We start from the raw sequence: 15,584 nt of genomic DNA, 5'->3' as shown, positions 1-15,584 counted from the left end.
ATAATTTTGTTTAAAAATTAGGACTTGAAATCAATTTTATAAATATCAAAATTAAATTTATTTTTAAATAGAATGTAGTTACAGTTTAAAATTCAACGATATTTAACAAATCTCTAATATTATTCATAAGTTAATAATAAAATAAATAGTATTTTGTTTTCTTAAATCTGTATCATAACACTTATGATACACATGACAAGCAATCTGCTGTGTGTAGCTTGTTAGTAAAAATTAAAATTTTAAAGCGATAATTAAAATTAAAATTATGAAATTCAATTTTAAATTAGAACATACTTAAATGGCTAATAGAAAACAATATAAAAATTTAAAAATCAATATATTATTTTGAAATTTAAATCAGAATGATTTAATATTAATAAGTTTAATTAAAATTAAAGTATAATATAAAAATATTATTTTGATTTCAAAACTGGTTTTTTTTTTTTTTTTTAATGTTATTTTAATTTATTTTTATATAGAAAAATATACTTGTCCACAAGAAAATTTTAAATGTAGTGATAGTAATAAATGCATCTCAAAATTCTGGGTGTGTGATGGTGATAATGATTGTGATGATAAGTCTGACGAAGATCCTGGATTATGTGATTCATGTTTAGCATCACAGTTTTCATGTTCTATTACAAACCGCTGTATTCCTCATTCCTGGGTTTGTGATGGCACATTTGATTGTGGAGAAGGAGATACATCAGATGAACATCAATATTGTGGTATGTCATTTATAATTAGTGTTAGTTTTAGGTTACAACATTCTGGTTTTTGGAAAATTTTAAGAAATAATTTTATAAAACAGAAATTTGGTTTCATATTTTGGATCTTAATTATATTCATTTTAGTTTTCTTAATTTTTAGCGTTATAGTTTATAAATGCATATTTTTTTCTGATATTTATAGCCTATACTTAGGTTTTATTTTGCAATAACAAAAATTCTTGTAAAATATATATGTATTTCTTGTTAGATAAATTTGAACATTTGTAAGCATAATTAAGTTTTTTAAACTATTTAATTTTTTTTTACTGAGAGAAATAATTTATCTTTACTTATCGTCAGGTTATTAGATAGGTATACATATTCTTGTGTTATCAATGATTTTATAATATAATTAATTTAGTATTATAATTTAGATTTAGATATTATAGTAATATACCTGATGTATTTTATCTTATTGTTCATCAATTTTTTATATTTATATTTTTTAAATCTTGGTAGATTATTTATGTAAGAACGTATGATATTATTTATTAAATATTTAAAGTCTAGTTTGTTCAAAATCTAGGCAAATTTATAATTTTAATTTTTCAATGTTTTAAGGTTAAATGGATTTATTAATTTGATATTTTTATTATTATGGTATTTTAAATAGTTAGCATAATTGGCTTTTTAAATTTGAGTGCATTAGCTCCTGATTTCTATTTTCTCATACTTAATATTTAACAATCGATAATTTAAACAAATATACCATATATATTTAATAGTAGATTGACTACATAATATTACTGGATTACATACAATTATAATCAACTATATTTTTTAGAAACACATTCATGTCAAGAATTTGAGTTTTTATGTGCAAATGGACATTGTATATCTTATGAATATGTTTGCAATGCAGAAGATAATTGTGGTGATGGTTCTGATGAAGAGAAATGTTCTGATTGTTCTGGCGAAGTACGATAGTATTATATTTTTAATTTAATTCTTAATATTATTCTTTTATTACATATTATACTATTTATACTAATTATATTATTTAAATTAGTTTCTTTGCTCAAAAAACAATACATGCATACCTTTAAAAAAGAAATGTGATGGGATAAATGATTGTGATGGAGCAACAGATGAATTAAATTGTAGTATTGGATTGAACAATACTAATAATGTCTGCTCAAATGATGAGTTTTTATGTCTAAGTACTACTGGGTTTTGTATAGATAAACATTATGTATGCGATGGAATACCTGATTGCCCTAATGGTAGTGATGAAAATAATTGTAGTAAGTTTAAAACATTTAATAGAAATATGTGTGAGTGAAAAATTGTATCTTATTAATTTGAGTAAAGTTCACACTACTTATTATTAACTGAAATTTGAAGATATAATTGAATTTAATGAAATGACTAGTTATAGTTATTGTAAATAATATTTTTAAGAAAACAAAATACTTCAAAAGTTTTATTTGTTAAAAATATTTTATTAGTTATAATTGAAATAGATTATTATATTTATTACCTATAGTGGTTTTTTTTCACAATAAAGTTAGGTTTTGTTATTATGTTAGGTTATATGCATGTATACCATGTATATAAATAATTAGAGTTGATTACTATTATCAACTTTTATTCATTTTATTCAAGAAAAAGTGTACTGAACACTATTAATATGTATTTATTATTTATACTTGAATACTAAATTAATATTTTTAAACTTTTTTTTTTAGCTTCAATAAAAAATTGTACTCTTGAAAATTGTCTTAATCATCCAACAGAGAAGCCATCTTCAATCTTTTGTGCATATCCAAATAAAACTTGTGACAATAATAGAACATGTATTTCTGTAGACATGTTATGCAATGGTAAAAATGATTGTTTAGATGGTTCAGATGAAGGCGGACTATGTGGTAAGCTATTAAATATTATTCCTTTTTTTGAACTATATGCATATTTTTATTAGGTTAAAGTCTATTATATTTTATTAATGTTTATTTTTTCAATTTAATTTAATTATTGCCTTAACTTTAAATAAAAAATAATTTATTTGATTTATTAACAATGTTTATTATTTAATGCCATTTAAATATTATAACTTTTAATTATTATTTATTAATACACTAAAATTTGCTTAAGGCGCTTTTAAGGAATCAATTCTTTAAAGCAGTAATTCTCAACCTTTTAACAACCTAGTACTACCTACACATCTTGAAATGTTCTTGTATCACTTAATTCAGTAAACTCTATTTTTTTTTTAATTTTGCTAATAAAAAAATGTTTATATTATCATGTTTGTATAGAATATTAGCATTTATTGAAAAAAAAGTAAAGTTAAGTATGTACAATTTTTTAATACTTAAATCGACCAAGCATTACATAATTATAGAAATTTATGTTTATCTAAATTTCTATCTTTGAGTAAAACCGACTATTTGATTTAGTTAATAAAATAAACTAAATAATATTTTATATTATGATAAATATTTATTTTTTCTTCATGTACCACCTTTAAGCTTTCTGCATATCATTAATGGTACATATACCATAGGTTGAGAAATGCTGCTTTAGATCATCTTACGTAAGAAACGTAAACGTTTTTTGCGGGAATTGTAAAAAAAGTTAAGTAGTTGAAATATTGTCATTATTAATATACATATTTATTATTGAATATAATTTAACAGAAAATATATTTATAAATTAACTATAATTAATTTTCTATTTATTTGAATTTAAAAATAATATACATAATATATACTTTTATTATTATTATTTTATTTTTTTAAATTTATATTATAAAAGTGTCTACTTTTGTTTTCTTGAGATTGTGAAGATGCATTTTAGCAAGGAAGTTTTATATTTTGTTAACATATCCAATATTTCTTATCGATTTATATTTTTATTATTCCACAATTACTAAAATTTATTATTATTTGCTGGACAAAAGAGTATCTTATCCAATTTTAAAGAGAAAAATGAAATGTCTCAACAGATGGTTATTTTATTGACTAGTATAGGAATCATCAAAAGACTGATGAAAAACAGTGTGTTATGCTGGAAAGTGTTTTAAGCAAGTTTTACTGTAGTTATAATTATTATTGTATTTAAGCAATGCTCGTGCAAACAGTGTTTGTATTTATTATTTTATTTTCAAGTAATATATTTAGATTTATGCTAGGAATATATACTATTGAATTGATGTTCTATAAATTAAATTGAAATTCTATAAAAAAAAAAAAAATTGTGTTTAGTATTTGTAGATAGGAGAAGACTTATGATAGAGTTCAAAGAGAGATATAGTGGACTATAAGAAGAAACATAGCACTGAGGATGTATGTGATAGTAATAAAGGATGTGTTAAAAGAGCAATGATAAGAATTGTACTGGAGAAACAAATTCATTTAGTGAAGAATAGGTGCGCACTGTAGTTCAACGTTGAGCTCTTATCTGTATTCCTTAGTAATGGACAAAATTACAAAATATATACAGGTTGAGGTGTTACGCTTGCAAATGATATATTAATGAAAGAAAGCATAGAATATGTGATAGAGATATCAAAAGAGCAATGTTGGGAAAGATAATGGACTAAGAATGAGTAGGAGATAATACAGAATCAGATATATATGATTTTAGATGAAGTAATCGATAAATTTATGAGTAAAGCATGTGATGAAAATGGGGAACGTAACATGTGAAGTGAGTAGGTTCAAATATTTAAGGTTAGTAGCTTAAGAAAATTATGGTTTTGTAAATGATGTCTCAGCATTATGAAGGATGAAGTGGAGAGAGTATCAGGTATTTTATATGACAAGATGATGTAATTGAGATGCAAAGGTTGATTTTATAGAGTAGTTGTGATGTCGTTGCAGGAGTGTCATGTTGTATAGTTTAGAATGTTGAGCTATTAACGATGAAATAGAACACTAGGCAAATGTAGCAGAGATGAAATGTTAAGGTAGATGTGTGTGGAGTGGTGGCTTTAGGGAATAGAATAAGATATGAATTCATTAGGAGTAGTGTTAGAGACAAAACAAGGAAAAATAGGTTGAGATGATTTTCTTGTTATGAAAAGAGTTGACTCTGAGTTAGTGAGAGTGGCTATAGAAATAAATGGAGACAGAGAGAGTGAAAAAGAAAAATCGAAAAAGAGATGATGGATAGATAAAGTAGAATAGTACAAAAATAGTAGATGTGAGTAAAGAAAAAATGGAGGACAAAGTTTTATGAAAGGTGTAGGGAAAGAATTGCTGACTTCTTATATTTGGGAACAAAAGATTTTTATATTTTTGTTCATTATTAATATGTTTTATTATAGTGTCTTCAAATTTTAAATAAATAATAAACAATTTTCTAGCTACAAATGTATGTGCATTATCATCTGATTGTTCACATATTTGCCAAAATAGTCCAGATGGGTACATATGTCTATGCCCTCACAACATGATTCTTCAAAATGATAATATTACATGTTCAATTGTGAGTCCTTGTAGTACTTGGGGACGTTGTTCTCAAAAATGTATAAAAAATGGCCTTTATGGTCATAAATGTACTTGCAATGAAGGATATTTACTAGCTTCAGATCATTTTACATGTAAAAGTATAGGTATATTTGCTATTAATTATTGTTTTATAATATTATTCAAATAATTCAAATAAATTAAGTAATTTCACTTTTACAGATCCAAATATACCTCAAATAATATTTAGTAACAAACATGAATTACGAGGAATTGATCTAATAACAAGAAATGTCAAATCATTAATTTCTAGTTTGAAAAATACAGTTACATTAGATTTTTATCATTCTGATGATGGAACTGATACACTATATTGGACTGATGTAGTGGATGATAAAATTTTTAAAGGAAAAATAATTGGTGGATGTACGTTGAGGATATTATATTTAATTGTTTGCTAAATACTATAAATATTTAATAAATATATATCTTTTCTTTAGTATTAACTGATATAGAAGTTGTAGTTCAAAATGGTTTAACTACAGCTGAAGGACTTGCTGTTGATTGGGTTGCTGGAAATATTTATTGGGTTGAGAGTAATTTAGATCAAATTGAAGTTGCAAAATTAAATGGAAGTTATCGAAGGAGTTTAATTGCTGGAGATATGGAAAGTCCTAGGGCTATTGCATTAGATCCAAGATATGGCTATTTATTTTGGACTGATTGGGATTCATCAGCACCCAGAATTGAGCGATGCAGTATGGCTGGTGAATTTCGCAAAACTATTGTACTTGTGAGCATGTTTTCTGATGGAGAATGGCCAAATGGATTAACTTTAGATTATGAATTAAATCGTATTTATTGGATTGATGCCAAGTAATTTTTTTTTATTTATTAATATTTTATATTTATGGTCAACTAATTAGAGCATTTTTTTTTAGATCAGATACAATACACACAGTAGATTATAATGGCAATAATCATCATCTCGTATTAAAGGGTCATGAGCTTCTTTCACATTCATTCGCCATTACTCTTTTTGAAAATGATGTGTATTGGACTGATTGGAGAAGTAATTCAGTAAATAAAGCTAATAAATGGACTGGTTTGAATGTTACTGTCGTGCAACATACAGTTACACAACCATTTGATATAAAAATATTGCACCCTAGCCGACAACCAAAAGGTAAAAATAATTAATATTTCATTAATTAACTTAAAATTAAAAAAATATCCAATCTATTTAATTTAATTTTAATTTATTATAATTAATTGATCTGATTAAGTGGCAAATGAAGTACAATTATGTTGTATTGATCAATATAATTATATGGTTTTAAATTATAATTATATTTTATAATTGAAAATTTTTCAATTTTTCTTTTAAGCAGTATCCTTGTATTGCTTTAATTTTACATCTATTTAGCAGTTTATAAGTAAACAGTAGCATTGATTAAATATTTTTATGCAATAGTCAACATGAAATAAAACTGAAAATATCGTGATAAATTTAATAATAATCTACTTTCATTAGACTAATATATGTATTAGTCTAATAATAAACATTGTCTTCACCTACTATTGAAATCATAACTAATAATTGTAATATTTTTTCTTCTATTTTTAGTTAAATTTAATCCTTGTGGAACAAATAATGGAAATTGTTCACATCTGTGTTTATTGAATTTAAATTCTAATTACAAATGTGACTGTCCACATGTTATGCGATTATCTAAGGACAATCATACATGCATTGGTAAAAATTAAAAAAATATTTTATTTTATCATGTACTTTAATATAATGTTTTTTTATTTTAGAAAATGAAGTTGTTTTATTATTTGCTCGAGTTAATGAAATCCGTGGTGTTAATTTAGAACAACCATATTATAATGCTATTCCAACATTATTGTCATATGATTCACAAGCTTTACTTCATGTACAAATAGATTATTTGGCTGCAGACAAGAAAATTTATTGGTCTGATTATTCAAGTAATGAAATTAAAAGATCAAATTTATCTGGTGGAAATATTGAAGTAATTTTAGATACAGGTATTTTAATATTCATACTAGATTGTAAAGAACATTAATAGGTTAAAATTCTAATCAGTGTCGTATAGAACACTGCTATTGGAACTGAACTTAGGTATTATCATTAAAAAATATTCTTTTGTTTTTAGGAATTCATCAACCACATGGATTTGCTATTGATTGGATGTCAAAAAATATATTCATTGCAGTTAGTTCAGATCAAAATCCTCTTGTAGAGGAAAAAATTACTGGTGCTAGAACTATAATAGCTTGTAATCTCGAAGGAGAGTATTTCACTACCATATACTCCAGTGATTGGACTGATGAAGATACAAATAAGACTCTACAAATTGGTGCATTAGCTGTGCATCCACAACAAGGCAAATTATTTTGGACTCAAGGAATGTCAAGTGGTCATCACAATATTATAATGTCCAATATGAATTCATCTTCTTACACAATCATTTATACTGAAAAAATAATACCTTTTGTATCAGGTTTTACTAGTAAGTATTTGTCAACTTTTTGAATATTTATAACTCATTTATTTATTTAAAATTATATTAATTGATTTTATAGTTTAATATGAGAGAACTATATCCATATGTATTAAATTTGTCTTACAAATGTAAATTATAGAAATTGTTGTCGAGTAGAACTAATTTTGTATTAGTCTGAGTTACCAAATTTAAAAGAAATAATATTATTTGAAATTTTTGTTGGTTTATTTGTACTATATTTTAATTTTTAAGTAAGATGAGCATTTTTATATTGTAATATTTAACGAATACATATTATCTTAATTTAAAACTGAGATACTATAAAAACTATGTACAATCGTACAATTAATACATTTTCTTACCTTTAATTTTTACAATATGTCAATGCATATTAAAATTAATAACATAAAATTGGTTCTATTGGACATAATTTAGCTATGTTGTATGCTTGTATGCTTGTATGCTTGTAAGAAAGAAACAGTATAATATGCTAGTGTGGTGTCCAGAATTTATTACTAATTAAAAAATATAATGACAATATTATCAATTATTAAATAAATTGTTTAAACAAAAAAATTCGTAAAGTCTCCATTAGCTTTCTATACTTGGTTGAAGATAAATAGATTAATAAGTAAAAAATAAAAAGTATCAAATATGTGATTTTATGTGTGTAGTTATCATAAAATCAATAAAAGTAAATAATCATTACAAATTAATAAAATTATTATTTAATAAATAATTTGTTGTTGTATTAAATGATTCTTCTAATAGACAAATTATGTTATTGTAAATTTAATTTAGTAATATAACCATTAACTGAAAATTAACATTTATGCAATAATAATATTTTAAATCAATTAATTCATGATTAAAAATATAAAATGTTTTGAGATTTACTTAAATGATGTTGATTAATTTTAAATACACCATCAAGATTGTTTATAATACTTTAAATTAAAATGTCTGTCAAAAATACTGTTATAATCATTAAAATACTTATTAGTACAAATTAAATAATTATTTATGAACATTTTAAGAGGCATTTTGCTTATAATTTTAACATAAAATTAGTTTTTTAATTGATTTTATAAATTATTTAATTATATGTACTAAATATTTAATTGAATATTTTACTATTTTGTTTAGGTTTAACTGTTGATCAGGAAACAAACACACTTTATTGGGTGAATTCTGATAAACATTCTATACAGTCATATAGTGTACAAGATTCCAGAGTAAATCCTCCTTTAAGTTTACCAGAAGAAAGTTTTCCATCATCTATTGCTTTATATAAAAATAATATATATTATGTGGATAACAGACTAATGAATATTCGAGTTGCAAATAAAATTACTGGAGATGAAAATTCAATTTTTCGTAATATAACTGCAGGTATTGTATCATTATTTAAAAATAGCTATCAAAGAAAATATGAATTATAATTTTCAAATGTCCTATCTATGTTAAAATATATGGTTTATAAATTATGTTTTGAATTTCTTGAAAAATTTAATTAAGGTTTTTATTGGTACAATATTTTAAATGTCGAGCATTGTGCAATGAATGTATTGATTTTATAATGTATTTTTCTTTTTACTTTTTTTTTAACCTTGTAAAGCAGTGAAAAGGCTTCAATTTTTAATTTTGGAAGGTGATTTTTAGTAACAAATTTAATCTAATTAACATTTTTTTGCTTCGTTTTAAACTGAAAATTTAGTATAGTATTTAACTATGAGTTTTTATTAATAAAATAAAGAAAAAAATTGAGTATAAATCTATTAAAAAAATTTATAAGCGTTTGAAGTTCAAATTTTTACAACTTAGTATATTCCATTGCATATTATCTGTAAAATTATTATTTCTCTTCTGACAATTGTTGTTATTTTAATTTAAAATTTAAAAATGAAATCAATAACAATAGATATTTAGGATTTTTACTAAATTATGTTTATGTTAGCATTTTCTCGACTATACTATAATTTTCTAAATATTTTGACTCTTAAGTTATTTGTAGCATGAGAAATTTTCTGTAAAATATTTTTAGGTATGTTAAAATTTTTTGAAAATTTCCTCACATAATTTATAAATTATATACAAATTTTAAAAATACATGTTTCTAATTTATTTTTATATATATTAAATAATATGGTATAAATTATACTTGGTATCGTTGTCATATTCAGTTTAATGCATACTTATCATTTACTATGCTTGTTTCTATTTGTTATGTGTGGTTTACCGGGTACGTGTCTTCTACAACACATCTATGTCTATTTCCAATGATTTGACGATGATGATAATTGAGTTTTATCTTAACAACATAATTTGTTACTTCTATATTAATAATATATTCGTCTAGCTATAATAATTACTGTCATTACAAACATATGAAATAATCAGTTACTGTTTAGTTTGTGTTATAAAACTTATATGATACGTTTGAAGTTTAAAGACTTAAACATTTTGTTATCAAAATATTTTAATGTAGTTATTCAATTAAAAAAAAATATCATACCTTTATTAAAGGAAAAATGACTTAAATTGCAATATTATAAAATGTACTTAGTGGTATATGTTGACAAACTGTCTTCACTCAGAATCTTTTTTTATATGCATTAATATATCATTGAATTCAAATTTCCAGAGATCCACTCATCACTTATTATGTACAAAATGGTATCCACTTGTCCATCTTTTTTATTATGTTAAATGTATATAACTTATTGAAATGTTTTTACAATAGTATAAACATTTAGATTAAATAATATTGTTATCCTATATAAAAACAATTTTATACATTTGCACTTTATAGATGTTTATGCATTGAGTCTCTATGATCCATCTTTACAAATTGGTATTAACCATTGTTCAAAAAATAGAGGTCAATGCTCTCATCTTTGCTTACCAATTTCTGCTGATCAATGGGTTTGTCGCTGTGCTGTTGGATATACTATTGATCCAAAAGATAAGAAAAAATGTATTGGTATCAATGAATTCTTACTATATACTGTCGAATCTGAAATCAAAGGCATATCATTAATAAAAAATGATTCTAGACAAGTTTTAAGTCCATTATCTAAAACTTCAATGGCATATAGCATAGATTTTTATGAAGGTAAGAGTATTAAACAATGTGATGTATCAATTGTTGTTTTAATTTTAAATTACATTTTAGAATATATATACTGGTCAGATGATGAACAAGGAACTATCATGAGAATAAAACGTGATGGAACTGGTAGGCAAATAATTGTGAACCATGAACATTTTGGTGAGACAACATCAGGCACTTGGGTTGCAGGTATATCTCATTAAAATTTTGAAATAATTCTATGCATTAAAAAAAATTATATTATATATATATATATTTTTTTTTTACTTAGGAATTGCTATTGATTGGATTGCTGGTCATATTTATTGGGCGAATCCGTCTTTAAATATTATTCAAGTAGCTTATCTTAATGGATCTAATGCTTATGTGGTAGTAGATAGTGGAGACACCATGGAAAGGCCTAATTCTTTGGCTTTAGATCCTGTTGCTGGTTTTCTATTTTGGAGTATTAGACGTTATCATGGGGTCTCAAGAGCAACTTTGGATGGAAAGAATAGAAAGAGTATTTTACTTAATAAAGATCAACCATATGTCGAAGATATCACATTGGATTACATGGTATCTACCTAATATCTGTTAACTATATAAAATATTAGAAAATGTGCATTTATTTAAACATCAATTTATATTTATTTTAAAAATAGAATCGCAAGTTATACTTTTGTCAACAAAGTATGATTGGTCGTTGTAATTATGATGGTACTGATTATGAAATATTATATGAAGATAAAGATAGTAATCCTGCTAGTGTTGTTGTACACAATGGTTTTATTTATTGGCTTGGAATGTAAGTTACTTACTAAAGCTTATATTAATATTAAATTATTCAGAAACTTATATTTTTTTCAGTATGCAAGTACAAGGGTCTTCTTCATTAATGGTTTCCCCTATTAATAATTTATCTGAATCTGAAGAATTGACACAAGAATTTGGCGAACATCCTAAAGATGTACAAATTTTTTCAAAAAGTCGTCATCAAGGGTCTAATATTTGTGCTGAACACAATGGAGGCTGTCAAGAACTATGTTTATTTAATGGAACCAACGGGGTTTGTGCTTGTACACATGGTATTGTTGGATCTGATGGAAAGAAATGTGAAGGTATTTTAGTAAAAATTTTCTATTAGCAAAATATTTAGTTAATGTTTAACTTACTTAATATATATTTTCAATTTTTAAGTAATCGTGTGCATATATTATTTCTAATATTAATATTTTTAGATTATACTACATTTCTTATGTATTCTCGAGTGGATAAAATTGATAGTGTTACTGTATCTGAAAATCTAAATTTGAACACACCATTTAGAGTCATGGAATCAAAAACATTTATGCAGAATATAATTGCATTGTCGTATGATTATGCACGTTCTTTATTATTTTATTCAGATATTCAACGTGGAACTATTGATGCTATTCATTTTAATAATACAGGTCATCGAGTAATAGCTGAAAGTATGTAATAACGTTTTATTCCAAATTATTACAATTTATTTTAAATTTTCTATTATTTTTTTTACTTTTGTTTTCCTTATACATTATTAGATCAAGGGTCTGTAGAAGGTATTGATTATGAAATGAGTGAAAATATACTGTACTGGACCAATAGTCATGCAACCATTAGTCAATTAAATCTAAGTGAACCAAATGGTGTTCCTGAGATAGTTATACAATTGGGACAATCAGATCGACCTCGTGGCATAGCAGTTGACATATGTGAAATGTAAGCAATCTTTTGATTGTTAAAAATATTAATTTATATATATTTTGAAAACTGATTATTTTAATTTCACTTATAATATTATATAATTAAAATAATGTGTAATAAGTAAATTTCAATTACCTATAGAGATATAGTTACTTTAATTATTAAGTTAGAAATATTAAATTGTTTTAAAAAAAGGTAATATTTCCCTAGAGCTTAAGTTTTTAATTATTGTTTTTTATAACAAAATTTGTTGCATTTCGTAATTAATCTTTTTTTTCAAAAAAATCTTATACAATATTACTTCTTACTAATTATTTCTTAAAATAGTTACTATTGGCTCAGTTTTAAGTAAATTAGTCACTCTTTGGTTAACTTTAAAATCTTGTACTTATGTTTATTATAGTATTATCAATGTTTATAATAATATTTAATTTAAATGTATGTACATTTTTAATTTTCAATAATAATTTTATAGATTGGTATTTTGGACTAATTGGAATGATTTAAAACCCAGCATTCAAAGAGCCTTTGTTAATGGATTTAACTTAACATCAATCATAACTACTGATATTCAGATTCCAAATGCTCTTACAATAGATCATATGACTCAAAAACTATATTGGGGTGATGCAAAGTTAGATAAAATTGAGCGATGTGAATATGATGGAACAAATCGCGTGGTATTTTAATTGTCTTGTTTTAAATTATTGAAAAATTGAATATCTAAATTGTTTACAAATATGTTGTGTAATAGGTACTTGCTGAATTATATCCACAACATCCATTTGACATTGCTGTATATGGCGATTATTTTTATTGGACCGACTGGATGTTAAATGCAGTTTTACGAGCTGACAAATACACTGGTGAAAATATTGTATGGATAAGAAAAGATGTCTATAGACCTATGGGAATAGTTGCAATTGCTGAAAATATTAATGATTGTAAATTTTACTATATTATTATATTATAATAGTTATAATAAATTTTATTATGTTATTATGATTTTTCAAGGTACGAGAAATCCATGTTATTCACTCAATGGACTTTGTGAAGATAAATGTAATGTAAATATTAAAGGTGCTGTAGAATGTTCTTGTTTTTACAACCGTACACTACTCCCTGATAAACGTAGATGTGTTGAAAATAAATTAAAAAATAATTGCTCAAGTGATGAATTTTTGTGTTCATCTGATGAATGTATACCTTTTGAAAATACTTGTGATGGTATAAACCATTGTTTAGATAATTCTGACGAAGATATTAAATATTGTGGTAAACTATATTATCTAATTTAAAACTTAGTTTTATGTCTTTTTTCTAATCTAAATAATGTTTTATTAGCTACAAGATCTTGTCAAAAAGGATTTTTCTCGTGCCCAGATTTCAAACGATGTCGTCCAAATAGCCAAAAATGTGATGGACTATTTGATTGTTTAGATGGTTTTGATGAATTAAACTGTTCTTGTAAAAATTCTACATTTTTCCGCTGTAAATCTGGCGAATGCATATCTCCAAATTTGCGTTGTGATCATGATCCTGACTGTAATGATGCAAGTGATGAAATTGGTTGTGGTATGTTAATAAATTATTTAAATTGTATTTATATTGTATACTATATAATTTGTTAAAAATTATTATTTTAAGATCATAAAATTTGTGAAGATTTAGTATTTAATGCTACACTTATAAGCTGTAATACAACTACTGCTTGTATCCATCCAAGTTGGATTTGTGATGGTCATAATGATTGTTGGGATAACAGTGATGAACAAAATTGTTCAACAAGTAAGCTAATTTTTTTATACAAACAGTGAATAGTTAATAATTATTAATTTTTTATTATTTCAATAAAACATCTAGTTCCTGAAAAAAATAATTGCTCATCTAGTGATTTTAATTGTTCAAATGGTAAATGTATTCCTAAATCATGGAAATGTGATGGTTATGATGACTGTGGTGATTCATCAGATGAGATAAATTGCCGTATGTAGATTTTTTTTACATAATTTAATATAATGTTAAATTTACAGTCTATTTTATAAAATTAGTAGAATAGATAACATTTTGTTATTCATAATTTGAAGATAAACATTTTGTGGTATGCCAGTATGTGCCTCTTAGTGCTAAATTTTCAACTGCCCTAAAACTGATGTTAAATAAAGTAATAATTATTGGATATCTAATTGAGCAAGTAAATTAGGAAAAAATGATAAGTTTGATAAAAAAATAAAAAAAAGTAGGAAGGAAATAAGATTAAATAAAACTTGGAATAAAATAATATATTTTATGAAAATTTTAGTTGATTAAATTTTAACACTTGTATAGTTTAAGGAGAGTAATACTGTGAGTTTAATTAGCCATAAGTAGTAGAAAAAAAATATACATATTTATATGTTTTTACTAACTATTACTGTAATAGTTAATAGTAATATGATATGAAAATTAATTTGAAAATTGGTCTAAATTTTATCTGGGAGTGGTAACACAATGCAATAAACAAGAAATGGGATCTTATAAATTTAATATCATACCGTAGTAATAAAAAGTATTGTCTACATTTTATAAAATATGTTTAAATATGTCATTCATTTTAAAATAAACATTTTTATACACAACAAACCTTTTTCTATGCATTTTCTACTAACAAATTGTCAATATTTCTTACTTGTATTGAAGTGTATACCGTCAATCAAAATGTACTTACAATTCAAACTTTAATAATTAATATTCTTCAAATATTATATTTATCTATTGTGTTTTAAATGTTAAGTATGTATGTTATATTGTTTTAAATTGCACACATTCATCAAATATTTTTAATTTGTATTCTATTTCAAAAAATTATAAAAAGGTGTTTTAACTAAACAAAAAATTTAAATTTCATTATTTTATATTCTAGCTGTTAAATGTAAATCATCTGAATTTTATTGCAAAACCAGATTTGAAACATATGAGTGTTTACCAGCATCATGGCAATGTGATGGAACTCCAGACTGTTTGGATGGTTCTGATGAGCTTATAAATTGTCGTATGTTAATTATTATTATTT

General features: G+C 24.2%; 1 protein-coding gene across 1 annotated transcript in view; it reads left to right on the top strand.

The window, feature by feature from the left end:
- Window positions 1-15,584, top strand: part of LOC112599689 (low-density lipoprotein receptor-related protein 1) — a 36,898-nt gene that overhangs the window by 8,872 nt on the left and 12,442 nt on the right. Inside the window, exons 15-40 of the mRNA XM_025346707.1 lie at window positions 480-728; window positions 1,555-1,688; window positions 1,780-2,014; window positions 2,459-2,638; window positions 5,080-5,328; window positions 5,405-5,608; window positions 5,683-6,058; window positions 6,124-6,368; window positions 6,810-6,938; window positions 7,001-7,234; window positions 7,363-7,719; window positions 8,860-9,105; window positions 10,526-10,828; window positions 10,889-11,014; window positions 11,097-11,383; window positions 11,470-11,612; window positions 11,675-11,925; window positions 12,046-12,279; window positions 12,370-12,547; window positions 13,008-13,212; window positions 13,287-13,476; window positions 13,547-13,807; window positions 13,877-14,107; window positions 14,180-14,320; window positions 14,396-14,518; window positions 15,435-15,563. Coding sequence (XP_025202492.1) covers window positions 480-728; window positions 1,555-1,688; window positions 1,780-2,014; window positions 2,459-2,638; window positions 5,080-5,328; window positions 5,405-5,608; window positions 5,683-6,058; window positions 6,124-6,368; window positions 6,810-6,938; window positions 7,001-7,234; window positions 7,363-7,719; window positions 8,860-9,105; window positions 10,526-10,828; window positions 10,889-11,014; window positions 11,097-11,383; window positions 11,470-11,612; window positions 11,675-11,925; window positions 12,046-12,279; window positions 12,370-12,547; window positions 13,008-13,212; window positions 13,287-13,476; window positions 13,547-13,807; window positions 13,877-14,107; window positions 14,180-14,320; window positions 14,396-14,518; window positions 15,435-15,563 — 5,640 coding nt within the window. The remainder of the gene's footprint in view (window positions 1-479; window positions 729-1,554; window positions 1,689-1,779; window positions 2,015-2,458; window positions 2,639-5,079; window positions 5,329-5,404; window positions 5,609-5,682; window positions 6,059-6,123; window positions 6,369-6,809; window positions 6,939-7,000; window positions 7,235-7,362; window positions 7,720-8,859; window positions 9,106-10,525; window positions 10,829-10,888; window positions 11,015-11,096; window positions 11,384-11,469; window positions 11,613-11,674; window positions 11,926-12,045; window positions 12,280-12,369; window positions 12,548-13,007; window positions 13,213-13,286; window positions 13,477-13,546; window positions 13,808-13,876; window positions 14,108-14,179; window positions 14,321-14,395; window positions 14,519-15,434; window positions 15,564-15,584) is intronic.

The sequence above is a fragment of the Melanaphis sacchari genome, unplaced genomic scaffold, assembly GCF_002803265.2.
Source record: "Melanaphis sacchari strain LSU unplaced genomic scaffold, SCAv2.0 Contig54_pilon_pilon, whole genome shotgun sequence".
NCBI classification, from domain to species: Eukaryota; Metazoa; Arthropoda; class Insecta; order Hemiptera; family Aphididae; genus Melanaphis; species Melanaphis sacchari.
Note: the sequence above shows the minus strand (reverse complement) of the source record. Positions and strands in the feature narration are given on the sequence as shown.